Genomic DNA, 27,693 nt, shown 5'->3' with positions numbered 1-27,693 from the left:
TTAGAATTTCGATTCTGACAAAATAATTTTTGAGCACATGCTATCGATACCACAGATTAAGACACTGCCATAAAAAAGAATTTAGAATTTGGGCAGTGATGCAAGTCTTCCTCAGATCGGAGGAATTCCAGGTTTTTTAGCCTTTCAAGGAAATTTCTCCGCGATCTGGCGTCCTCACGATTCGCATGAAAGTAGGGGCGCCATTGTATTAAAAAATGTAATTCAACGAGCATGAATTCCTAATTCCGCGAAGTGATCATCATCTCGATTTGGAAACCGAAGCCCCTCGCAGTTGGAATAAGTGGTCGGCCGGTTAAAAAATTGACACCTGTGCTTGCGAATACTTCGCAGAAAGATTGATGATTAATAAATACCGTCATTTCAACTATAGATCTTTTAACGGGCTTTCCCACGGTATAATTTTGCAGTTTTAATAGAAAGCCTTTAAAATACCGTCCATGTTTTCGAGGGTCATTTTTAACACAACATATGTAAAATACCGGCCCGAAAAAGGTGTCTATAGAAAGCTCAGTTAATTTTCTATTAGAATAAAGTCATCGGCGCAGACTTATTTTGCATCAATTCTCTCGTCAAACTTGGAAAACATGTGAACCTCTTGGGGGGAACACTTGGCACACTGCAGTTTAGTGCTGACTCGCTCGCCCCGGGGACCGGTGCGACGCCAGCCAGGACAGCGCTCTGTGTTTTTATCGAAATAACGACAGATCATCATGTTTGAGGCCAAAAAATACTTGATTCGTAATGATCTTACTGTCTTAACCAAAAATTAGGCTTCATATCTAGGTTATAGTGATTGTATTTTCTGTTAATGTGGAGATGTTTGGTGCACTTGGTACTTTTTAAAATTATCTATCAAACATGGGGTTGCTTGGCGACTTTAGCAATCATATTTAAAACAGCTGCCATTTTCTTAAAAATTGACAGAGAGGTAAAAGAAGGGTACTAAAATTCTCAGGAGACGTAGGCCTTTCATATGAAACAGATAAAGTTGGCATACAGCTACTTTGGAAAATTTGTTTCTGGTACCTACTTTTTAATTCCTGCTCGTCTAGTTTGGTCATGGCATCGATGGTTTTCTTCCTTTTTGACTTTTTGTCATTAGCATCACTGTTGGGGCGTACAATTTCCTCCGAACAAGTGGCTGATGATATTTTCCAAACCTTTTCACAGCATAAAAATGCTACTCACCTTATATATTGGACATTTAGCTGCATTAGCTCATTGCTGATGGGCTTCGTCTTATGGCATAGCTCCATCGAGGTGATAGGTCACATCTATAGATAGACGTCTTACAAAGCAGTACTAAAAACAGTTGACACTTTTACCTGTATAGAAAATACGAGATTCCACCTTGCCCAGCTCAACTTCACCTGTTTGAATTTCTATTTTGCACTTTTTAGGATCCTCTGATTTATCGAGGTGACTTTCAGCATTGAGTACTGCGCTGTGGTAACTGTAGTAACATGTGAGATAAAGCTGCATCTGATCACATGTCGGAATTGAGAAGGGAACGTTCTTGATTGTTTCACTTATTTTGGTCTTTTTTCCTGCTGAAAGTAGCACCTTTATTGAGGATTTGTGCGTATAGGTTTGATTTGACTATTTTGGTATCTTGTAAGAAGTCACTGTATGATTAAATTACTTGCAAGTTTGGAGAGAAAATTCAATGTGGATAGTGCAAATTGGATTTAATAATTATCTGACTGGCTCTGACCTCCTGCGGATACCATAGTCATGTCACTCGCTTAATTTGCTGGCAAGGTGTTCAATCCTGCCCTAAGATCGGGGGTGTGGCTAAAAGAAAGCGGTTTGAAAGAGCTAGTGCACACCAGAGACATGTTGCTGACAAAGGAACAAGAACTGGTATTGTGCAGCTTTTTGTTATTTTGTGGTTAGAAAACTATTTCTGTAGTAGATTAACACTTTGAGCCCCCTCCCCCCCCCCCCCCCTGCTCCCCCAAGTCTGCGAGACCTGTGTACCTTAACTCATATGGGTTACCTGGTAGATATACACTATAGTATCCTGAGGTCTCTGTTTAGTGCACAGAAAAATAACAGCGATGAAGCTCAAGCTTGTCAAGTGTGTGCTCGGGACCATCAGGTTAAATTAAAGATAAAGGTAACGTTGGTCTACCCTTTTTGAAAATGCTTTACCGAGTGCGCAGTAACTGTGATTGGTGCTCTGTCTTAATATTCTTTCTGAAACAGGAAACAGCAGACTGTGATAATTAGTGTGTGCAATGATGGGGGTGGGGGGGGTTGTACTTTACTTTAACCAAATCGAGCAGAGTTGAGTTTCCTTGACCAGTAACTTCAGTCATCAGCATCAGCTCACCGAAGGTCAACACCCATAGTGTGGACTACATTCTGGTGTCCCGGCGCTGTATCTTCCGCGCTGGCACACGCTTCAATGTGAGGGGCGTCGACCTACAGGGCCAGGTCGCCAACTTTGTGGAAACGGAGCAGATTCTCAAATGTAATGAGAACGTCTGCTCTTTCGTACAGGTGAGGGTTTTTCCCACTCCGTTTTGTTTTTGTAGAAAATTGTTAACAGGATACTGATCACAGTTGGGCTCCAGTGTCTGAGTGTCCAATAAATGAACAACCGTGGTGGGATTATTTTTTTTTTAATATTTTTTTTTGGGGGGGGGGTGCCATGAGTATGCGATCAAAGTCGTACGTTGTTACTGTATGAAAACGCGCGCCTTTTGCATGGATGATTAGAGTAATGTTCAAACTATTTTCAAGACTACGAGAGTTTCAGCATCATTGCAACCTGCACTCTCCCAGTCTATCCAACTCAGACCCGAGTTCATGCTCTCATTCAGTTTTCCTCTATTTTGAGGCCCAAATGTGAACTTATTCCTGCACAAGTTTTGTCTTACATGCTTGCGTCATAATAGGGAACCGGGAACACCCCTCCCCCATGCCCCTTATGACTGATTTGCCGTTGATCCCGATTTTTTTTCAGCAGATCCTGATTTTTTTACTCTGAAATCCTGATTTTTAGATTTCATAGAGTGGCAGGTCTGTATAATGCTCTCTGAGCAGCTAAATGAGACCCAAGTACCTTGGCTATGCAAATAGAAATGTAAAGAACAGACCTGAATGTGGCTACGGAGCTGGACAAAATACAAGGAAAAAGGAAGAAGAGGAAACCTCTTACATCATACACTGAGGATGTAAAATCCGACAGTGATCTACAAACTTTGTTTATGAAGTAATTCATAAAAGCAAAGACGTGGACAGATGGAGTCCTGTAACCTGTTGTGACAAGGAGAGGACACCAATGGACAGACACAGCCAGGGTGACAGGGGCTGAGGCTGGGTGCTTGCCTTTTTCTTCCTCGGCTCGTGGCTGAGAGAATGGACTGTTCATGAAAGATCCAGGGGGGTCCTTTTACAGCTAAAATGATACCATAGGCTAGGTTTTTTATTGTGCATGTATGTTTTATAAGAAAACAAATTTAGGACAATACAAACTTATATTCATGTATGCCGAAAATAGTTGGGTTAATGGATTCAACAGTTAATGATTATGGTTTTGAGGCTAGATTTTTTGTTTAAAAAAAAATTATTTTGTTCGCTTTGCTGGCCTTTGTTGTTCTAGATTTGTTCTTTGGTTTTTCAGACTCGTGGATCCATTCCTCTGTTCTGGTCTCAGAAAGCCAATTTGAAACGACTTCCTCGTCCTGTCCTGATGGATGTGGATCATGTGAGTATCTGTCTGTCTAGCAGGAAGGGAATGAAGTCAGACTTTTAAAAAAATTTATATCGGTGTAAAAATGATCAAGTCAGTTGTTGTTGTGGGGGTTTTTTTGGGGGGGGGGGGGGGGGGGTTGTAGGTTTTTTAGGGCGCTTGCAACTGCATGAGATCATATGAGCGCGCGGGACACATTAAACATTTTCAGTTGATAGTAAATTTTGAATTTTTCCCGGGGTGACAGCCGAAGCCTACTTTTATCGATTTTAGACCACCTAGGGATCTTCAATGTGCGCTACTTGCACACAAGACCTCCGAGATTTTTCGCCCTTGTCCGAAAAAGCTAGGTGTAGATCTTTCCTACCAGAAGATCAGGGGTGTGGCTGAAAGACAGCAGTAAGAAGGAGCCAAGGAGTAGCAGTAGAAAGGCTACAGAAAGAGTCTGGAGCCCAGAGGAGGGGGCAAAAGAAGTGAGAGGGTGGGGGCAGAAAGTGGAGACGAAAGCAGACGACAGATTATTGCTAGAGAGCAGGACAGGAGGTGAAAGGAGACAATTTTAGAGAGGAAAATTTTTCCGTCGGTACCCAGATTCGAACCCGGGACCTTTGAATGAGAGGCGAACGCCTTAACCTCTAGGCCGCGCGAGCCCCCCATCAGGTCAATTTAATTCCCAATGTCAAACTAAACTATTGTTAACTCATGCGTATTGTACTTGTGAAGGAATATTTGTATTGTTTTTACTTTTACCCACAGATATCTGCATTCCAAAAACATTTTGATCACCAAGTCTACATCTATGGCAATCAAGTTATAGTGAATTTGGTGAGTTGATTTGTTTACGACCTGTTTGTTGAAATAGTCTTCTTCTCTGGGATGTCCAACTAACTTTTATCACACTGATTGGAGAGCTTATAAACAGGTATCGAAACTGCAAGAGACTGGATTATTTGAGAAAATCATGGAATGGTTGTATTTAAAGTAAAGACTCCTCACTTCAAATATACACCGGACTTTTTGAGCATCACCTTTCTTCAACATGCACACAGACTGAATAGGTGCTGTGTTAGCTCAGTTGATATCTTGCTGGACTAATGAGTGGATGGCCCTGGTTTGAATCCCAGACTGGGCGTTCTTGAACTCGGGTTGTTTTGTGGGTTTTCCAAGGTTCTCAACTCATTTGGCTCGGTCCTATCGGCGACAAACGTTAAATTTGGAGCTCCTGCCCCTAATATAAACTGATAGTCTTGTTAGGAGCATTAAACCCGTACCCTTACTTTTTATTTACATACTAAATGATTAAATTTTGAATATGTTGGTCATTCTTTGTGTGTGTCAGTATATGAATGTGAGTTGAAGAAGGGTAAAGCCTGGAATGTCTTATGTTTATTTCTTATTTTGAGGCTTTTTAAAAGTCAATGCAAACTTATGTACTGCAGGGATGAGAACACCTCATGGATAGCTAGAGGGTACCATTGGCAGGTTCGACTTCTTTACTTTCCCCCTGTTGTTTCTGTCTGTATTATTTTTTAGGTGCTTTTCATGAAAGTTATTGCATCGATAATAATATACTTCTTTTCAATTAAATAAACAATAAATGAGTACTTCTAGTATATACAGTCAGGCACAGATAATACAAACTCTCAAACTTCAAAATCACAAATAGTTTGTACAATATTCCATTCCCTGACTGAACTGCTATATTTTCTTTGGTATTAGCAATGCTGATTTTTCAAGCACCCATGATTTGTCGAACTGTTCCACAAATTGACAGTGTGGCGCTACTCTGAGGTGTATGGTGTGTGAATTATGTTTGTGTACTTGTGTGTGCGGTTGTTTGATCGTGAAGTTATGGATGGGAAATGGATTATGCAGATTACACAAGAGGTGTGGGTGGCATGCTCTGACCAGTTTTGGTTACATCGTCATGATCATGATCTGACATAAGGACAATTTTATATTTGTGGTAAGGCTAATCAGCAACACCCTCTTCTTTTCTCTTGCTTCGTCATCGAACAAAGACTTAGAGCTTCCATCTTTCCATCCTTTCATTAATATCGGTATTGTCCTACAATAGAAACGAATCATCAAATCTTTAGTAGAGATTGACGAGAAGTTCTGCACTAAGTCTAATATGAGAGATTTGGCATCCCAAAATCAATGTCGTCCACTTTTCTACAAAATTGAAATGAAATAAAACATGCAGGCATTGGATGTTGACCCAATAGAAAGGGAGCGCGTTTTGCCAAATTCAAGAATATTGAGCCAGCAATTCTTTCAATGGTCCCAGCAAACACATGCTATATCTCTTTATTTCTTGTCTTTTCCTAATTCCAAAAGCTAATGAATTGCAAAAGAACTTGGCCTTGACTTCACATGCAGCACATGATGGTTGGACAGCTGCAAAAAGATACACAGCATCACCGGGCTCCACATTTTAAGGAATTAGGCAAAATTATTACACATTTTGTTCAGTTTTATGAAAATACAATCGTAACACTGCTGATTCTGATTCTTAAAGATTTATTCACTATTCATCTACCCCACCCATACTCACCCTCCTACAAATATAAGAAAAACAATAAGTTGTATTGTTTCTGTTCTTGTCAGGTGAACCAGCATGGGTCTGAGCAAGTGTTGGAGAAGAGACTGGCCCAGGTTGTGACGAACGCTCAGAACAAGAACGTCAGGTCTGAGCTTACTCTCTGCACAAGTATATCGATTGTGTCGGCCACAAGTGGCCCTTCTACAACTTTTTCTGAAACCTAATTTTTTTTTACTGCTATATATTGGGATTAAATACATTATTACAATAAATGGTGCAAAAATCCAACCCATAGAAATGCATGAAAGATCGAGGTGAAATTTGAGTTGAAGTATCAGTATGAAGGACCTTGTAACAAAACAGGCTATCTGCAATCTTTGAAGATCCATTCTTTTCCGCTCTGTATCATGAGCTCAACTCACGGGTCTAGTGGAAAACTATTGCAAGGGACATATCGGCAGAAATGGAGATTTTTCAGATTCCTTACTTCCATCAAGGGACGCAACTTATGTTAAAAAAATCAGAGCTGTAGCTTTAAAAATGACTGAGTTACTGCCCAAAGAAAAATTATTCTATCTTCTACTGGAGAAAACATTGTGAGGAAAAGTATTATATGTGGCAATTAAAATGCTTTTCCTACTTCAAAAAATTCCTGCCAGTAGTAGAAAAGGAAGAAAACTATTGTAAGTGCGTAAGTTAAAATACTTTTCTTCTCAAATGGCTCTGCAAAACCTCACACTTTTGTTTTTTTTAAAGTATTCTAAGTGACAGTTTGTTTGATTTAACAAGAGTGGAAGAAGTTGATTAGAAAATCATTTACAAAGTGAGCCTATGTTTGTTTGTTTGTTTATTCTACACCACATGTGGGTTTCGGATCCTAGAATTGTGTTCTGTTGAAATGAGGAAGTTTTTTCCTTCTCCTGTAAAATTTGCAAAATGTCTCTTAGAATTTCCATTTCCTCTAGACCCACGAACTGATAATCTCTACTGCTTTAAAGTGATTTCCTTCATTCATGCTGTAACCGACCATTTTATGTTACTTCAATTTTGTTGTTTCTACTACACCATGCAGGTCATTAATCAAATAATCAACTTTCTCTCATTGGGACCAATAAAAGTAGATTTTTTTTTTAATGTTCATTGGTTACATGTTATAATTTTGGTAAACAAAGATACTTTTTGAAGAAATATAATGTTGATTCCTTTTCCCTTCCCATCAGATATGAGCCTTTTGACTTTCACAAAGAATGCAAGCACATGAGGTGGGACCGACTGAGTATACTTTTGGGCAGACTGGATCCAGATCGGAAGCAATTTGGGTAAGTGTTTGGCTGAGGAGCGGTTAAAATCTTGTTTTTCCTCAGCATTAAATGGCTTTTTGTGTCAATGTCCTTTTTACTCAAACAGGACCTGGCTGTCTGAAAGTTTGTAAGTTTTTCTGGAGATATTCCGTACGGTATACTGAAACAAGGACCCGGGGGTATCTCTCCGTTTTGTTCCATACTGTAATTCTCTCATGTTAACATTCTTGGGCAAAAATGACTGCTCATTTTCTCCTCCTCCTGCACAGATAACAGCCTTCGAGTCCTCTTTTTCTGAATGGTCGAAATTATGTTGATGGGCTTTAAAACATTTTTCGCTCTTACTTTATAACAACTATCTTGCCGGAAAATTTCTACTACATCACATTTTATCATTTCCTAGATGGGGACAAAGATCTTTTTTTTCCTCTTTAGTTGAATGTATAAGCCTTGTAATCATAAATTTCACAGTTGCAAAGATCTTAAAGGAGATTAGTAGTAAGTCATTATTGCCCTTTGAAGTTTGAAAACTCAAAAGTACCACTACAGGATGGTCACTAAAACCAGGTTCCTTTATAGCACTCTTTGACAGTAGAAACAAGATTCTCACCAGCAAAAGTATAGTCATATCATCTGGGGATCACTGGGCTACCTCTACTCTAAGTGTATGTATGGCTCTTTTTGTCTATGTAGACGGTCAATTTAGCTTAAGATGGTCTCAAGATTGTCTTCATGCAGCTTCTTTCATGGCTAAGGGTTTTTCTAATAGATGAAAAAATCTCAATGAATCTGTCAGACTAAACATGTGCTTGAAGTTTAAAAAGACAAAAATAAATTATATACACCTTTTCTGTGAGCTGCCCCTGAAAGTATGGGGTGTACAGACCTGCCACTCATCCCGATTTAGTCGTGATATCCCGATTTTTTGCCCAGCCTGATATCGATCGCATGTGTCCCGATTTTTTGGTCCAGTCTACTGTTGCGCCGGATTTTTAAAAAAATTACTCTGCTTTCTATCGTGGGAAGCACCCGTTTAACTTTTTGTCAGTAGGAACTCGGAGCATTATTTCCCGATATTTCGATACCTGATTTAGTAGTTGACCCATCCCAAGTTGTGTTAGGTCTTTGCCCGCACTCAGAATTTTCTGATGATAGCCTGATAACTTACAATTTGCGACCTACAATTAATAGTCGATAATATTCCTAGTTCCGCTGTTACTTTCAAAACAAGCCTCGTCTAAAGTCTTGTAACCGTGCGTTCACATCAAATACTTGGACGAGCGACAGTCGTTCCCTAACCCTTACACAACTAACTGCGCTGACTAGACTAACACACGCCAGTTGTTGTTGCTTTGGTATGAACGCATATGAGGGATTCGAGATTTGTTGGTACATTTGGTCTGTCGGCCGTTGTCGTTAGCCTAGAACTACTGTCGCTCGTCGGAGTGTTTGGTGTGAACGCGCAGTTAGTCCGGTCCGTCAGTACAGCTGTTTCAATCGCGCTTTCACATCCTGTGACATGACCTCGGCGTGTGAGTTACGCGTGTGTCGGGGACTGTCCGTTGACAGGGTCAACTTAGGTTGTGAAGGGGGGTAGACATATGGACTAGGAGTGTTTAATGTGATGCTTCAAGATTTTTTTTTAAAATGATAACACACACACATACACACACACACACACACACACACATACACACACACACACACACACATACTCAGACGCATAGTAAGTCACCGTGGTGATTTGCTGTTGATCCTGATTTTTATCACCAAATCCCGATTTTTTCCCTCTGAGATCCTGATTTTAAGGTTTCCTAGAGTGGCAGGTCTGGGTGTAAATCATTTACAACATATAATGTTTTGGTTAAACTGTGACACTCTCGCTCTCATTCATTCTCTCTCTCTCTCTCTCTCTCTCTCTCTCTCTCTCTCTCTCTCTCTCCTCTCTCTCTCTCTCTCTCTCTCCCTCTCCCTCTCTCTCAGTCTCTCTCTCTCTCTCAGTCTCTCTCTCTCTCTCTCAGTCTCTCTCTCTCTCTCTCTCACTCTCTCTCTGTCTCTCTCTCTCTCTCTCCCCCCTCTCATAGCGGTATTGTTTTGGGGTTTTTTTTAATCTCCCCTCCCTCCATATACCTGTGCTCCCCCTCTTTCACTTTGATGTTAAATCAACGTGCCACTTGTTCATCTGTTGCAGCACAGTAAGGGGGTTGGGGCGAGGAAAGTGAGAAAAGTCGTTTGGTTTGTTTTTATTTCATTAAATAGAAGCCAGTGATATGAAGACGTATAGCCCTGAGAGTTACTCTTCTTGAGTTAATCATTAGTGAGATAATTAGGCTACTTTTTAAGGGCAGAAGCACTTGTTCTGAATGCTTTTTTTGGGAGGGGGGGGGGGTTAAACTCGTTTTGTTCAGGTTAGGCTTTAAAAAGACTGTATGTAGGTGTGTGTGTGTAGTGTGTAGTCAGTCATGGCACTGTGAAAGAGCTGAATCAAAAGTTTCCTTCCAAAGTAGTACGTTTGTACATATTATTTTTGACAAATGGATTCAAAACACAAAGTGAATAAATAAATGTAAAAAACAAATGTATTTTTTTTTTAATTAACAAAAACGAGAATCTGGAGGCTGATGCAAGTAAGGTCCCATATCGAAGACACTGGTCCTGCCCCATCAGTAGTACCCGTTGACTAGAAAAAGCGTTAAACCCTATTTTATTTAGTAATGTTCCTTCGCTCAAGCAGTGTCGAGTTTTGCATCGAGCGCTCAAGCACTCATGGTGCGTAAAATATCGAGTAGCGTGCAGCCCTAGTGAAAGGTGCCACTGGTAGGTCCCACTTATTTTCTTTCCTTCTGCACTTTCTGCCAGTCTGACTGTTCCCCTGCACAGCTAAATAATGATGGTTATTGTGTTAATGTGTTCCTCTTTTCTCAAACTTGAACTCGCACTTGCTCTCTCTCTCTCCCCAGATATTTCCAGCAGCAGTCAGGGGGCCAGGTGCTACAAACACAGAGTGGAGTGTTCAGGACCAACTGTATGGACTGCCTGGACCGCACGAATGTGGTGCAGAGTCTCATAGCTACAGAAGTCCTGCAGGATCAGTTTGAAGTGAGTTGATAAATAAAAATAGTAATGATAATGAAATTCCATTTTTATTGACCTACGAGGGAAAACTGGTTTACCGTGGCGTAACATATATTATACTTACATGAATATGGTACATAAATGCAGATACTTACTGAAACATACAGATACACTTTAGACACGCCGTTGCTTGTCACCACTGCACAGGGCCCTACTTTTCGAGTTAAGGTTATCTTGTTTTGCTCAAGGACACACCCCAGTGACCTCTCTCCTAAACACGGGGCTGTATCCTTAACCCCTTCAATGCCGCAGGTAAATAGGCCCCTGTGCCGGGGGAAATCCCATGAACAAACGCGGCTCAGGGGTGACTCCACTCTACCTCTCATAACTTTTTTATTTATGAATATTTCCTCATGAATTTCTACATGAACATTCTACATTGAACCACGTTTCTATTGATATAATTTTAGGGGTATTTCATAGACAGATAGATGGAGAAAATTTTGAGTTAATAACGTGATTCCAAAAATACCACCAAACAGCGTAAAACAACACACTTTCGAGTAAACGTAAACTGAGACCAAAAAAGGGAATACATGTTGTGTGAGTGTCTGCGGGTAAAGAGGAAGTGACAAGAGGCTTTTCCTACCTTATACTGCGCTTGTACAATCATATACATACATGTAAGCCCATCTGTGTTTACTGCCAATAAATCATTTTTGTGCGGTAGATGTGTTAGATCTAGGCCTAGATGTAATCTTCTCTTGGAGCTAAAATCTAAATCTGGCGCTTTCAAATGGGGGGGGAATTGTCTTAAACATAATGGGAAGGTACTTCAATAATAATTACAAGATTTTAGCAGTAACTTCTCTTATAATTGGTATCCAAGCAACCTCTGTCACCATCCCGTAAATTCTACGGGCCATAGGCACAGCGCTACATGGTTTAGGATTGTAAATACTTCGGGGCGGCAGTGAAGAGGTTAAGCAAGACATCTCAGCCTTAGCTGAAAAACATGACGATGCACGGTAGCAGCTGGCAATGGTGTGTTTGTAAGATTGTCTATATTTTAAGTAGTATAGTACAGGGTTTTACGGCGCTTGCAACTGAAAAAATGATAAGTTAGTGTATGTATGTGTATATATTATATGTATGCCACTAGAAACCATTTCCTCATGGGATCAATGGAAATGGATTTTTAATACATTAATTTATTTTATTAAGCCTGGGTGTTTTTTCATCCTTTTCAACGAAGACTTCACCCCCCCGGGGCAGTGCCACTGACTGTAGTGTTTTTAGGCCATTCTCAAAGGGGGGACATTTCTCGTTCTTGCACAGAAGAATTGTAAATGGCCTGATTCATCAGGTCACGCTCATAACTGTGCCTGATCTGCAACAGGGAACTCCTGCTTTTTCTTTCCTAATCCTTACTATTGTCATTTTCCTCCTCTTCTTTTGTATGTTTGTCACTCTTATGACCTGCTATTTCCGGGGTGCCTTGATAGTCGAAGCAGACCTTTTGCTGTTGAAGCTAGAGATGTGAGCAGAGTAAGTCTGATGCCCTGTAAGGACTTCTCTGTTGACACCCGCCCCTTGGCCCTCATATGACCTTATGCAGTTGCAAGCGCAGTAAAACCCTCTACTATAAAAAAAAAATATTTTTTTTAAATCCGAAGACTTGGATGAGCTGGCTAAAGGATGATATCTTTAATGTTATGATGGCTTTATCATGAAACATTGAAGGGGAAGGGGGGGCGGGCATTATTTTTTTAAACCTTGAAATATATGCAATTTTGATAATGTCACCTTTCTGTCTACAGAGGCTGGGAGTTCTTGATGCAGGTCAGAAAGTTTCTGAACAGAAAGAGTTTGATACTGTATTCAAGAATGGTGAGTGAGCTTGGTACCTGTTTTAGGAGTTTCACTTTTGTTCTTGACTATGGTCGCAGTAGATACTTTGACTGAGTTTTCCATGAACTCCTGTTTCAGTCCTGTATGCAACCACTGGGTGCGCTTAACTTTTAATTTTCTCGAAAAATATATTATTATAGCAGTGGATTAATGACAAGAAGATTTTGAAATGAAAAATATGGGTTAATGCACAAAATCTGTGGATTAAGCAGAAGATGTCTCCATTGTCTAGTAATGTCTCATCTTTTGATATAGTGCCGTTGTCTAGTAATGTCTCATCTTTTGATATAGTGTCGTTGTCTAGTAATGTCTCATCTTTTGATAAAGTGTCGTTGTCTAGTAATGTCTCATCTTTTGATATAGTGTCGTTGTCTAGTAATGTCTCATCTTTTGATATATTTCCATTGTCTAGTAATGTCTCATCTTTTCATATCAACTAAAGGTTAAATATTTGGACCTCAACTCTCCTTCATTGCTCCATTTTTCAGTGTGGGCTGACAACGCTGATACGATATCCAAAGAGTATGCTGGTACAGGCGCTCTCAAGACTGACTTTACAAGGTGATTTATCCTATACGATGGACTTTTTTTTTCTTCTAATAAACTAAAACTATGTTATTTGACACCAGCTGATTAGGATTTTGTAAAAGAGTAGGATCAGAACTAGCTTCCTACTACTGTGCTTTTGTAAAAACCTCCTCATGATCTTTTCATTTTTATACAGAAAGGTCTGTTAAACTATTAAATTTTTTTTAGCTTGTAATCATTTTGTAAACAAGTATAATAAGCTCAAGAACAAAACTGATGGTAGCACTTTCAGCTGTCTTGAGTCAGCATTTCACTCTTTGACCTTTTCCACATAGGTCTGTGCTCATAGCGTTAGAAGGTGTAACTCTCAACAGCAAGTCCAAGATAGGTTTCCAAAGTTGATGGCCTTAACATAGCTACATTAGAATTACAAAGTTCTATTTGACCTTTTTGGTTGTTTTGAGTAACTAAGACGATAAGGCCTGAAACCGAATGTTCTATCTACTCTATCAAAATCGTAAGATTATTTGGAGACGTTATCAAGATGTTCAATTGCATTCGAAAAAGCTTGACATGTTGTGAAACTCAAAGTTTGTTATGTCTAATTTTTTTTAACTAGGTACTGAGCAGATAAAAATTTGTAATTCTAAGATATCGACATGTCATTGTTGAATTACAAAAGACCTTATCGTTATTGTGCTTGACCCAATTACTGTGTTTTTCACTTTTCTCTCCACAACTTCCGACACATAACACAAAACTGGAACCAACATCTGCTGTGTTGTGGTTAGGCTCTTATCTATCACGCACAGAAAACCTTAGAATCCCATATGGAGAAGTTTTTGTTTGTTTTTTATGATCAAGTATATCCATCTGTGTGCATGAACGGTCTATCGCTCTCAGCCTGGCTTGATCCTGCCCTGACCTATCAAATATCTATCGTCCTTACCTCTCCTGCTCTTTTGTGTTCGTTACTCTCGTGTAACACCTCTAGTCTTCAGCACTCATATGTCCTAATTGTGTTACAAGTGCTGTAAAACACTTACTAAAACTATAGTGATCTTGACGGGCAGCAGCCTGCCTCTTAAATCATCTAAACTGTCTTGATGAGAGCGTAATTCATTTAAACTTTCAATTTTTTTTTTTTAAACAGAACCGGAAAGCGTACCACATATGGTGCTCTTCAAGACGGTTACAACTCTGCCGTCAGGTATATCAAGAACAACTTTCAGGACGGCAGTAGACAGGTGGGAGAATGCTATTCTATTCATTAGGGTAACAACCTTTGAGTAGTTTGAGCTTCAGTTCTTTCAGCCCTACAGGACCCATGCACATGAGCTTGCATGGGTCAACTGCAAAATTAAAATAAATACAATTCATGTTTTATTGATCCCCATGGGGAAATGTGGTTCACAATGGCACAGCATATATTTTACATGCATAAATATGGTACATAGATACATGGATACTGAAACATACAGATATGCTACAAGCATGCCTTTGCTGGTAACCATTATGCAGCATCCTGTTCATTTTTTAGCTAGAGTTATTGTCTTGCTCAAGAAAAGCACTCTCCAGTGACCGCCCACCTAAACGCCATGTCACTGACGTATGCTTGACAGAAAATTGTGAGCCAGAACTCACTAACCACTTGGACACTGGAGACCACTATTGGCGCAGACATGCGTACGTGGCACAGAACAGAAGTGTACTGACAGATTATGCTCAAGTGTACACTTGAGTTCTAAGGGTTAAGCAAAGATGCTTGCTGGTTGGGAGAGTTACCACTAGGTCCTATTTGTTTTCTTTCTCTCTGATGTCTCTCTTTGTCTGTCTTGTTTTTTCCCCTACACTTGACGACATTTAATGTGTTGATGTTCTGCTCTTTACTCAATCAAAAAAAAAAAGAGAAAGCAATGGTATTAAGGGAAGAGGTGATGCACTTAGAGTGGACTTTCAGGCACTCATCTTAACATTTTAATCTTGTAGCTTTTTTAAAAATCTCAATTCGGGGTGTGTCTTATCCCTTTGAGCCCTGTGCTCCTGATCCCAATTTTACCCAAATCTTGGCCTCCTGACCTTCCAGGTTCAGGGAGAGAGCGCTTCATCATGAAAAAAACTCAATAAATCAGCACATAATATGATCAAAACATGTGTGAAAGGTGCAGACCTGTTGGTATCTCATAAAATTTTGATTGGTAAAAAAATTGTTGCCTTTTTATGCTAGAAAATTCAGCGTTTTCCTCACACTGGTGTACTTGTGATACGGATTAGTGTTGTCAAGGTGCACCACTGGTGTACCGATGCTAAGGACAAAAAGGGTTAGTAGTACATGTATGTGGGTGGTTGACTGGTGCTCTGGTATGGTTTGTTCCTTTCCTTGCAAATATTCATGATCCCTGTCTCTGCTTCTTCTCTCTGTATGTTATTCTTTAGTAATACCCCTAATCTTTTTCACTTTTATAGTCTTAATGTGTTGCTAGTGCTGTAAAACTTGTTCTAGAACTGAAGAATACTTGTCTCTGAATTTAAGTATGGCGGCTGTGCAGAGTTCTGCCACTTTTTATGTGGTTGTAGGAAGAAAGATGAGGTAAATTTAGGGCTATGTGGGTATTGATTCATTTATGTTTAGAAGAAGGGGGGGGGGGGGGGTGTTTGATTTTTTTTGGTGTTTGTTTGTTTGTTTGTTTTAGACTTGGGGGGTGGATTGAGTTTAATGTTTGCAGTCGATGTCGTTTGTGTTTGTGTGTCAGTTTTTCTGTTGTTACATATTTGGGAGGTACAAAATTTCTTTTTTGAGCAGAATGTATGAAGGGTATTACTGTTGTTAACAGATTCTCTTTGTTCTTGTTTCTGATTTGGAATACTTGGCAGACTTTCATTTTCTCAACAAAGTCATTAAATCTACTTTTTTAAAATTCAAATTTTGTTCTCATGAAGGACTGTCCTTTTCTCTTCAGCATCCTTAAATTCACTTTCTTTGTTTGATTTTGTTTGTATAGGACTACCATTTTCCTATCAAAAGTATTAAATTCATTGTCTTTTTATTGGATTTTGTTCATTTTGGACTACCAGTTCCTCAGCAAAAATCTCTTAAGTTCCTTTTTTTTTTTTTGTCTTTAATTTTGTTCATGTAAGATACCCATTTTCTCAGTAAAATAATTGAAATCACTTTCTTAATGTTTGATTTTGCTCCTATGGGACCACCATTTTTCTCAGCAAAAATGTTCAAGTGTTTTCTCAGCAAGATTATGAAATTTACTTGCTTTTTGTTTGAATGTACCTAATTAGTAGTGCCATTTTTTCAACACAATTGTTTGTTGTTTCTCAGCAAAATGATTTGTCTTTTCTCTGCAAAATCATGTGTATTTTCTTCAGCAGAATCATTCCTCTTTGCTCCGCAAAATCATAAAATTCACTTTCTTTCTTTTGACTGTGTTCCCTCAGGATGCCATGGACCTGTTTTTGGGCAATTACTCGGTGGACGAAGGTGAAGGTCTGACCGTCAAGTCCCCATTAGACTCTGACAGAGACTGGAAATACTATGCAGTACGTTTTCAACTGTGGTTGGGGGGGGGGGGGGGGTGTGTGAATAAATGTGAGGCAGCATGGTGAAATCAGGTGCAATTTAATTAAAGTAAAGAAACTGGCACTTTTCCACTGGTTTGGCAATTTTTAGCGAAATTTGTTTTTTTGGGCTCAACACCTTTTATGTCCATTTAAGAACCCATTTCAGTGTGCATTATACTGAAAAACATAGATTAAGGGCACAAAAAATGTAAATTGTCAGTTTACACGGACTCTCAGGATTTGCAAATATCCAAACTTTAGTGGCCATTTTCTCGCTAATTTTTTACCTCTGAAACCAGGTTACCCCCACCTTCTTCAATCACAAATATCTCGATTTGTATTCAACATAAATTCGTTTTTAAAAAATGCAAAGCAAGGCGAATGGACAAGCTTCAAGGGGATATCAATAACTCCACAGACCCAAAAATTGACGAGCACCTGATTCCGCTGCGTCATGACACAAATAAATTTGAAGTACCACCATGACGTGTTGCTTTCTGTTGTTTATCCCAGATTCTACATTTCGCTTTTCTTGGGAGAGCAATGGAAAATGCTTCTTTAGGATTTTCTTTTCATCCCTTTTGGAGGGTCCAGATGCTGTGAATGTATAGCTAACTCTCTAGCAAGGGAATATATATATATATGGAAGTAGCAATGCTCTAAAGACTTGCGGGTTGTTGTTCTTTAATGCATCCAGTTGTAATGGTAAAACCGTTATATATGCTTACTGATTGTGGTGCATACAGAGGTAATATTTTTAAATAAACTTTTCTTCCTCTCCAGGTGCCCATAATCTTCATCGTGGCATTCTCCATGTTTGTGGTCAGCGTGCTTTTACCTGATGGTGAGTACTTTTGTTGCTATGCTAGGGAACTCACTCACATTAACACATGAACACATAGGCACACACATACGCCCCACCCAGTGTCATGTCTAGGATCTGCACTGAAAATGGGCTTGTCGCCAAATACTTATCAAGGATATTGAGTATTGACTATGAAGTGACCCTTTGAACAGTCAAAGGGCAAATTTTGCAGAGCAAATATGACTTTCTCTGTTTGTATTGATACTCTAAAGCCATTTTTTTTAAAATTTCAAGTTCTAATCATTAGATGTATGGCTCTTAATCTGGTGTAGTTTAACAATAACGATTGGAGAAAAATGAATGCATTAAAATATCTCTCTTGTTACCTTAAAAAATTTTTTTTTTACAAAGATGCAGGTTATGAGAGGGTTTTTTTTGTTTCCTATAGATGGAGCTTTTGATCAGTTTGCTATTCTGTGGCTGATTCTACACTTTTGTTATAGTTATAGCTCAAGGGTCGGCAAACTATTTGGATATGGGGCCATTTTGAGCCATGAGCAACAAAGGGTTACATCTTTTAAAACTTGACATAATGGGTTAAGTAACCTTACTTCTCATTTATTGCGAAAATACAATATAAACCACATCATTATAAAGAGTTATCAAATTTTGTTACCTTAAGAAAACAAACAGGGGTCATGCTAGTTGTAAGTTCAATAAATGTTCCTTGCTCAAGTAAATTGACAAATGTGATCACTTTTTCAAAAGTTTATTGATTTCCAAATTGGTTGGGGGAGGTTATTGGCCAAATGTTCCTGGGGGAAGCAGAAAAGGTGTGAGGCCCGACAGGTGAGCGAGGATTAATCTGTCCTCCCCTGTTCTAGCACAAGTCTTTAGATCATATGATGAGAAAGAGAAAGATAGCTACGTAGATTATTTATCAGGTCGTTCTGGGTTCAGTGGTTCGCTTAAGGTCAGTGACCCAACCACTACTGTGTCCAGTCCTTCCTCTGAGGTGGTCAGAGATTTCTGGGTGACCTTTGTCCAATGAATCTGAGGCTTTAATTAGATGAAGTGAATGGTTGGAAAGCACCACTGGTAGATCCTACTTCTTTTCTTTCCCTCTATTGCTTGTGTCATGTCTTTCTTGCTCTTTCATAGTCCTGACCATTATTGTCTTGATGCATTTCTATTTGTTCAAACAACCGAAACAATTTTGTAGAAGGACTGAATATGCAAAGAATTATCATTTCAATGACATAGTCTCAACTTGTGCCCATACCACAGGTGGGAAGCGATTGAAAAGAGTGAGTAGTGCGTTGAGATTGCTAATTCTTGGATGTTCATTCCGTGTTTTGAAGTGATGGGCTACATGACAAATTATATCACATAGGACAGGAATTAATTTCTAAAAATTGCATGATCTCATGGAGTTAAATGGGGTTGTTACAATAGGGTGGGTTTTTTTGGTAGGTTCTTCGAAATTGTTGCATTCCGTGGTAATGTCAATATCTGAAAGCTGTTATCAGCACATTGCGAGTGGTTGGAGGGCACCACTGGTAGTTTTTACTTTTGTTCTTTCCGTCTGTTATTACTATCTGTCCATCTTGCTTTTTCCCAGTACTAAATGACCATCATCATGTCTATGCACTTCTTTTTACCGAAGCTCAAGACTATCAATGCATCAGAAGCTGAAGAAAAAAGACACTTCAGTCTTATCATGGAAGTATGTAACGTGTGTGCCCGTTTTATAAATAGATGCCCAACATCCAGTGAAATGACTTGATGATAATAATAATAATAATAATAACAATAATAATAGATTTCATTTATATAGCGCTTTATCCCATACGAGTAAATGCTCTGAGCACTTTACATCAGTCACATGATCAGTGAGTGTAATTACTTCATTTACACAAAATAGAATATTTCACAGTAACAAGAAAAAACAGTTCAACCACTTAAAGAAAGCTTTCACAACCATGCATTAATATTATATACACACGTAAGGACAGCTGTAAAAACCAAACATATCAGCGCTTAATAACACTACAACAAAGAATTAAACAAATGAGTCTTGAGCTGTCGCTTAAACATATTAGGATTTGTTATTTCTCTGAGATCCTGGGGGATGGAGTTTCAGATTTTAGGGCCAGAAATTGAGAAATTTTCTCACCAAAAGGTCTTAATTTCATTCTAGGGGCTCTGATTTTTGTTGCGTCTGTGGATGACCGTAACTGACGAGATGGAACAAATTATGGTGTCAAAATCTGAGACAGATATGATGAAGCTTGAGGAGACTCTGGTGTTGATGACTATTCTTTCCAGTGTTTGTTTCCTCTGTGGTGTTTGTTCTGTCCTGCTTCACCAGTGTGTACCAGCATGCTGTTGTTGTTTCAGGAGTCAACCCAGAACTAATGTAATCTGAGTGTTGGCGGGTGCTCTTGTGTGATTTGCTCCTTCTCTGCTGTCAAACAACTGTCAGTGGGTGGTTGGCAGGTGCTCTGGTGTGGTTTGCTTCTTCTTTCCTATCAAACATCTATCGTCCTTATCTCCCCTTCATCTTTTTTATGTTTGTTACTCTCTTGTAACAGCTCTAATCTTCTGGCGCTCATATGACCTTATGCAGTTGCGAGCGCCGAAAAACCCCTACTAAACGAACTAAAACAATTGTCGCCTTCATCTTGATTTCTTTTTCTTTTCTTTTCTTTTTTTTTTTTTTTCTTTTGTGTGTGTGTGTGTATGCGTTTGTTACTCTCTTGCAACAACATTCTCGGCACTTGTAAGTCCCAAAACAAAGAACTAATGTAATTCTTTCCATGCCGGAGGGGTGGGAATGGTTAGAGGGCACCTCTACTTCTTTAATTTCTCTCTGTTTTACTTTTTTTTTCCCACACTAAATGTTCGTAGTGTCAATGAACTTGTCTTTACTCAAACTCAAAGCCTGAAGGGTTTCTGTGTTTTTGCACGGAAGGTTGGAGGGTGCCACTGGTAGGTCCTACTTCTTTTCTTTCCTCTTGTTTTTTCGGTCTGTCTTTTTCTCTTTATGCAAACAAACATGTTTTCATCAGACCAGTGTATTGGAAATGTCACAGGTAGAACTTGCTGTTTGGAGAGACCTGTTACTTATTGTATCAAATTAAGAAGAAGTGTTGATTATATTAAAATGGAAGGTGAAAGAATACATCACAAGAAGCTGATGTTAGGCAAAAAAAGAATATATATTATGGAGATAAGGTCTATAAATTTTTTTTAAAGGGGGTGTGATTTGCAGTGGAAATAGTATATCAATGTATCATGGATTGCCAAAGATAGGCTGAAGCTAACATAACATTTAATGGTTATTGTTGTCATGAAGCTCATCCTTGTGTACCAGAGGTGTTTCTTTCCATGTTTCTTTTTATTATGTAAATATGGAAAGCTTTTTTTTTTTTAAGGTCCGACTTTTACCTGCTTGGATCTTAATTATTTTTTTTTCTTGGAATATGTGACCAATACTCACTGGTGTTTTTTTTGTTTTTTTGCATGTTGTCATTTACTAAGACAGCCTGTATCAGTGCTCTGCTTTTCTGAGAAATGATTCCTTTGTGTTACCCTTTCTCAAAACAAAAAAGAAAATGGGGGTATTTTCTTTAAGTTTTTCAGGTTTCTTTAATTTTTAGCCTTACCTCTTTTTTTGCAATTGAAATTGACTCTTTTATTTCTTCTCTCCTACCTCTCAGTGTGTCTTCAAGTTATGCTTTACCATTTTGTCTGTGTTTGGAACATGCTTTAAAAAGTTTCTGTTGCTTTTCTGAGAATGTGTGTTAAATGTTTTGAAATTATGGTACAAATAGCTGCTGCTGATAAACCAAGCTCCTTGTTTCTGCCATCAGTGTGTTTATTATTTATTATGCTTTACTATTAAATTTTGTCTCTTTTTTTCCAGATAGTTTTTATTAAAGTTTCTTTTTTACTTAGAGCACATTAAATATTTTGACTTAGTGGTTACTGTTATATGTGTCTCTTTTCCTGGTAGTTTTGAAAAATTTTATCTAATTTGTTCTCTGAATGTGTTGAATATCTACCTCTGCTGAGTGATAGGTCTAGCTTTCTTTGCCTCCTCTTGATGTATGACCAACATGGCAGTGCTTTGTTTACTTCTCTTGTTCCTTGGTTGCTTCTCCGTGCTTTTTGTTAAGGAAATCTCTCAAGTGCTTTGAGCTTGCTTTTTAATTCTTTAAGATCTTGTCTTCCTGATTGTTTTTATTAGATTTGAACAGTCACTGATAAAAGCAGTAAAGATGAAGTCCCTAAGACACTTGTACCAACATAAAGGACTTGATCGTCTTTCCTTCACTGGGAAAATAGAAAGCAATTGTTTTTGTTTGTTTTGGCAAGTTATTTACAGCGCTCTCAACTGCATAAGTCAAGGTCATACGAGGGTGCGGGACACATTAAACATTTTCAGCGGGTAGGAAATTTTTTATTTTGGCCGGGTGACGGCCGCAGCCTACTCTTATGGATTTCAGGACCATCAATGGATCTTTTATGTGTACAACTTGCACACAGGGTCTTTGAAATTTTGTCGCCCTTTTCTGAGAAGGCTTGGTGTTAGATCTTACCTATCATAAGATCAGAGGTGTGACCGAAAGACAGCAGTACATTTCTAATCTTCGGCACTTATATGACCTTATTGTGTTGCAAGTGCCGTAAAACTCTTACTACAACTTTAAACAAACCACCCCTCATACTGTCTTGTTTGTTTCTCCACAGAGCATCTGAGCGAGCAGATGATGTACGTGCTGTTCTGGGGTACAGCCTCAGTCATGTCGCTGGCCACCATGTTTATGTTTGGTGTGGTCTTTGTGGAGCAGCCCAGACTTGTCCACAACAAACTCAAGTCGGAATAGCTATATGGTACCACCGCTTTCATAGTCTGACTAATAAAGGCAGTCAGCTTTACTCATTGCACGTTTTTTACAGACACTAAACCACTACACCTGGTACAAATTTGTACAACTACACATGATGCAAATCTGTACAATTACGTTAGCAGATTTGCATAACAAGATGTGCAAATTTGTACGATTGCACATGCAAATTTGTACTACAACACATGATGTGCAAATTTGTATGATTGCACATGCAAATTTGTACTACAACACATGATGTGCAAATTTGTATGATTGCACATGCAAATTTGTACTACAACACATGATGTGCAAATTTGTACACATACATAAAATAATAATGTTTCCACTGAATCAGGAAGAATAGAAAAATCTCACAGATGAGCTAGTGCTGTGTTACATAGCATTTAAAAGTGACTGAACGTATACCAACATGGTCTTATTCCAAGGAACTGTGTATTATGATAGGAAACTCGCACAGCTGGGCTAGAACCACAGTAGATTGTGATTAATCGCTACCTTAGAATTACAAAGTTCTATCTTCTCAGTACCTAGTTTGTGAAATATGACATAAACATTTTTGAGTTTCACAAAATGTCAAGCTTTTTTAAATACAATTCTTTGAATGTCTTGATAACGACTCCAAATGATCTTATGAGTTTGGCACAGCAGATGGAACATTTGGTTTCTAACCTCGTGGTCTTAATAAATCAAAATGGTAAAAAATGTCAAATACAACTTTGTAATTCTGAGGTAGCATAATATTGAATGAACGTGTACCAACATTTTTTTCAAACTTTTGGAGCTGTGTAATTTGGTTTGTGCTCCACATGCTTGATATGTGCACTGAAGTTTGTACTTTCATATTCTTACTTGAGTTGGTAGAAGAATACATTTATGCTTGTCATATGTTTACTTGACTGTGCAAGTCAAAATGTTCACTACCTCTCTTGATTTCTTACTAGAACGTACAATTTTAGAGGAATGCCATTACGAAATTATAGGATGGATGAGGAGTGACCTCACTGCATATTTCAAGCACTTCAGCTATCATTTTGATACTTCTTGTGTGCTACTTTTTTATTCAAGTCAACTTTCAACTTTTTTCTGTACCTAAACAGACAGCTCGGGACATTTGTCTCTTGGATGTATTCTTTTTGCTTTCATTACTCGAGTGAGCATCATTGATTCCATGGCAAAGAAACAACTTTAGGAACAGAAAAAATGAATACTGAAAAATGACAATCTGGCAACACTTGTGTGTTTATTCTATATTCTTGAAGATGATTGAAAATCTCTTAATATATTTTAGTTGCTCTCTTATTTGATTTTACTCAAATCAGCCGAATCTTTTTGACTTGATTTAGTGCATAAAAAGCAAAGTGCAAATTCATTATTTTTATGTTAAGGTCATTCACAAAATATAAAAGTAATTTTAACATTCTATTGTCGCAAGTTTTTCAGACTTCTCCAGGACTTGGTCAATGTAGATCTACACTTGTAATATCCATGCATTCCATTGTTCATCAGTCTAGTCTTGTGTTGTGATTCAACTCATTTCCAAGCAGTTTCTGTTCTGGGCTGTATATAAAATTCTTTTGGGAAAGAACATAGCCTACTGCTTGATTTCTGTTGACAGTTTCTTGCCAAAGTTAAAGTTTCGTCATATACAGCTGCATATGTTGATGGATCTGATTCTCAGGCTTTGTGGCAGAACAGGTTTTATCGAAAAAAGCGGAAAGTTTAGACTGAAAAGCTGATTGTTCACGTCTGCATCAGGAGAATGTTGAGGAAGATGCTGAAACAGCATGAAATAGTTGGTTACAGGATGCTTGGAGACCAAATGTTATGAAGCAGTACAGATCAAAGATTCTGCTAGTGATCTAAGATGAAAAAAGTAGATGTCTAATTATTGGAGACAACCCGTTTTGTCAAAAAGTCCTTCAACTATGTATCAAGCCTCTGTCAGAAGTTTTCATTCTGGGGGTTTCTAAGTACCGGAGTGAGATTTTTGCTCCTTGTCTTGTTGTGTTTTAAAATGTGTAATTTGAAAATATTTGGAGGTAAATGTGTGAATGATTTTACTGTATTTATATCAGGTTAGTATAGGTCTTTTTTTCCCCCCTCAACATCAGATTCCCAAGCGAAGTGTGGTGGCACACAGAATGAAACTTAGGTACAGTAGTGGCTTATTGATTATTGGAGTTCTTCACCGTCCCCCCCCCCCCCCCTTTTTTTTTTCCCCATTCCTCCCTGCCCCAGCCATGTAGAAATTGACGATATTCAAAGTTTATTAGACACCAGTTATCCTGGTCCTGGTTAATAGTTAAGCTCTCCACTGTTACGCACAGGAGACGTGTATTTGATTCCTGAGTGAAAGAGTTTTTTTTTTTTTTCTCAATTGTCTTTGGCTTTCTGCTGGGGTGCTTTATCCAGGGATGCCAAATCTCCGGGGGGGGGGGGGGGGGGGGGTTTCGGTTTTTTTCACCCGTTTGAAATTTTCCTGTCTGCACTGACATAAGGTTCTTCTCAAGACAGAAATAATGTTATTGAAGTGATGCAACATAGGCCCCATGCACTTGCTTAGGAAAGGGGAGAGGTAAGAGAGATGTTTTTGTTTTCTCATTTTAAAACTTCACAAAGTTTGTTTTAGTTTTAGGTGAGATGTGATTCTCCGCTTATTTTCAGGGTTTTTAAAAAAAAAATCATTTGGCATCCTTGTTTATCACTCTCGGTCCCAGTTTGGCTCCAGCTGGCAAAGTCAAAGCTGACTTGAAGTAGCTCACCTCCTACACGATCTGATTTTTTTTTATGGGAGGTGTGTGTGAAACATGTACAACTGGTCAATCATAAAAGGGAGGTGATGTGGTGGGAACACATATATGTGTATAAGACTCAGAGACTGTGGTTCTCTTTGTGTAGAGCTGTAGAGGTTTCTGCTTGATTTGGGGTGGGTTTTTTTTTGTTTTTTTAAGAATGGACCTTGATTATTATTTGTTGTCCTTACTTTTGCATGTTATTTCACAGATTTTGTTCCTTGTCACTGCCTGTGTTTCCTGTATCACCTTAAAGTAAAGGAGTAATTACTTTATCTTATTTTGTCCAAACATTTGATTATTTTAAGCTTGTTACATTTGTCTATACCTGGTTTGTTTGTTTGTTGTTACCACTCCCTTCCTCCCTTCTCACCTGCCTCTTTACAACCTTTCCCTCCCATTTCATTTTTAAAAATTCTAGTAATATTATTAGTGTTAAATTTTCTCTCTCAGAACTTCCTCTGTACCCCCAGATTTTCACCCTCAATTTTTTAATGTGTTTGTTCCCTTCTCCATTTCCTCCCCATCATTCGAATAAAGAAATCCATCACCCTGTTAACATTCTTCACATTGATCAGAACACAATCCATGAGACTCTTGGTTTCACAATCTTTTCAGGTGCTCAGCATTCAGTATAGTACCTTTGTGGAGGGATTATTTTTTTTAATGGAGTGTCTCCATCTGTCTGTTGAGATGTGGTATCCTTCTCAGTCTGAATTGTCCTTTTGTCTAAATTATGTCAGTGGAAGCGCTTAACATTTATCATTAAAAAATTTTAATAGAATTTACTTTCTGCAAAAATGCCAACTACCAAATTAATTACAGTGGAGTCTGCTTAAACCGAAATCTACAGTGGCGTAGGATTTTCTTCGGTTTTGCCATGTTTTCGGTTTAGAGAGATTGCTGAAATAGCAACGAAAAAACAAATCAAGGTTTCTATGTCTTTTGATTTACCGCTATTTTCAGATTAATTGTGTTCGGTTTAAGTTTAATCAGACTCCACTCTATATTTTGACGGATTCATGGGTGGAGGGGTGTCAGATAGAGTGGTAAATGTTTACATTCTTTTTCTCGGGTCAAGGGGGGTGATTGGGGGTAAGGATCTGTTTGGCTTCATCACTCATGAAGTAAGATAAAGTATAGCCCCCTACCCCACGTTTGGAACTGCTTGGCATAGAGCACAACATCTGGGGTCACAATTTGGTTGTTGTAAATTTTTTTTTGACAGGATCAGGAAACTATGGGCTGTGATGGTCTTGATGCAGGGAGACACGAAAGGATAGGGTGTGGGTGGAGGAGGGGGAGGCTAATTTTGCTTTGGACACTGACGGATGAATGTCCTGTGCTTTGTGCTGAGTGTGTATAAGTCTGCCTCATCTCCCAAGTTCTGCTCTCACTGCAGCTTTAGTTGTTGTGATATATGCGAATAAGTGATTTTCTCACACAGCCCGAGATGTTTTGACCTGCGAATAAAGGGATTTAAAGCTATTGTATTGTTGTCACACTAACTTAGATGTTTTGACCTGTTAATAAAGGACAGCTTGTGTGGTTATGTGAGCATGGTTGGACAAGCTCTAACTGTGTAAAGTAGTAATTTATTTTGGTCGCTGAATAAGCGATCGGGCTTATGGTAACATGAACGTTGTAATAGTTACATGTCAAGCACTGATTATGTAGAATATAATCTTTTATAAAATATGAAGATAAACTTGTATCTATTTGGTTTTCTCCTAAAATCCTGTTTTAATCTACCCAAGAACTTGATCACATTGTAGGCTCAGTTGGTATCAATCTTGGCTATGGTATGAATGGCTCAGATTCAAGCCTCTAAAAAGGCTCTCTTTAAGGCTCCCTGCCTACTTGACTGTGTCTTTACGACGGAAGAGGTTATATTTGGAAGTCTGGCCTCTTTAATAGCAAGCATGTGTTTAAAGGGGCATTAATCCAATTCAAGTTTTTTTTAACAAGCACTCTACGCTAAAGACTGCACATTGTTAAAAAGAAGTTACTCTGATAAAAGATGTGAATATTTCTTTTGATGCGTAAAGCTTTTGCGCTTTTTTTTGTCTTATGAAGAATGTCTATTTTGGATGTAATGCTTTTAAAAGGTCTTTGTCGTTGTTGAAAGTTGCTGTTTAATAAATAAAAACCCATGTGATGAGTTGTTCGTCAGACTGAAGAAGTTAATCAAGCCATTCTCATTTCTGGTTCTTACATTCATGGTTCATAGGTTCATAGATGAAGACCAGTGTGGAGAGCGATAAAATGCACGATCTCAAAATTATTGAATTTTTGCATTACACATGTGTCCTGCTTCTGTAGTTTTACTCTTTAAACCTATCCGTACGTCATGTTTTACTATCGTATCTATATGACGTGGGCAACTGTATGCCACCACTTTCTAAAGAGGAAATTTACTCGTTAATCCAATCCGTACGCTTTGCATAGCAGTCTGTCAAAATGATTTTTTTAGAAATTCTGAAAGTTTTAAAGAGATCTTCGCACTAGAAGTATTTTAAAATGTGAAGA

The 27,693-nt window shown here is 38.6% G+C and overlaps 1 protein-coding gene across 2 annotated transcripts in view; it reads left to right on the top strand.

Annotated features, from left to right (window-relative positions):
• LOC101858148 (phosphatidylinositol-3-phosphatase SAC1) overlaps nt 1-26,652 on the top strand; it is a 39,404-nt gene extending 12,752 nt beyond the window's left edge. Inside the window, exons 7-19 of one of the 2 annotated variants that reach the window (XM_035973326.1) lie at nt 2,339-2,526; nt 3,653-3,736; nt 4,478-4,546; nt 6,332-6,411; nt 7,487-7,585; nt 10,528-10,666; nt 12,463-12,532; nt 13,042-13,114; nt 14,235-14,328; nt 16,529-16,630; nt 17,435-17,495; nt 18,744-18,763; nt 22,212-22,301. In XM_035973326.1, coding sequence (XP_035829219.1) covers nt 2,339-2,526; nt 3,653-3,736; nt 4,478-4,546; nt 6,332-6,411; nt 7,487-7,585; nt 10,528-10,666; nt 12,463-12,532; nt 13,042-13,114; nt 14,235-14,328; nt 16,529-16,630; nt 17,435-17,495; nt 18,744-18,763; nt 22,212-22,220 — 1,088 coding nt within the window. In that variant the 3' untranslated portion in view covers nt 22,221-22,301. Of the gene's footprint in view, nt 1-2,338; nt 2,527-3,652; nt 3,737-4,477; nt 4,547-6,331; nt 6,412-7,486; nt 7,586-10,527; nt 10,667-12,462; nt 12,533-13,041; nt 13,115-14,234; nt 14,329-16,528; nt 16,631-17,434; nt 17,496-18,743; nt 18,764-22,211 lie in introns of both variants that reach the window. The other variant, XM_005111853.3, reaches the window with a different exon arrangement.
• The last annotated feature ends 1,041 nt before the right edge of the window (nt 26,653-27,693 follow it).

The sequence above is a fragment of the Aplysia californica genome, unplaced genomic scaffold, assembly GCF_000002075.1.
Source record: "Aplysia californica isolate F4 #8 unplaced genomic scaffold, AplCal3.0 scaffold01137, whole genome shotgun sequence".
Lineage (NCBI taxonomy): Eukaryota > Metazoa > Mollusca > Gastropoda > Aplysiida > Aplysiidae > Aplysia > Aplysia californica.
Note: the sequence above shows the minus strand (reverse complement) of the source record. Positions and strands in the feature narration are given on the sequence as shown.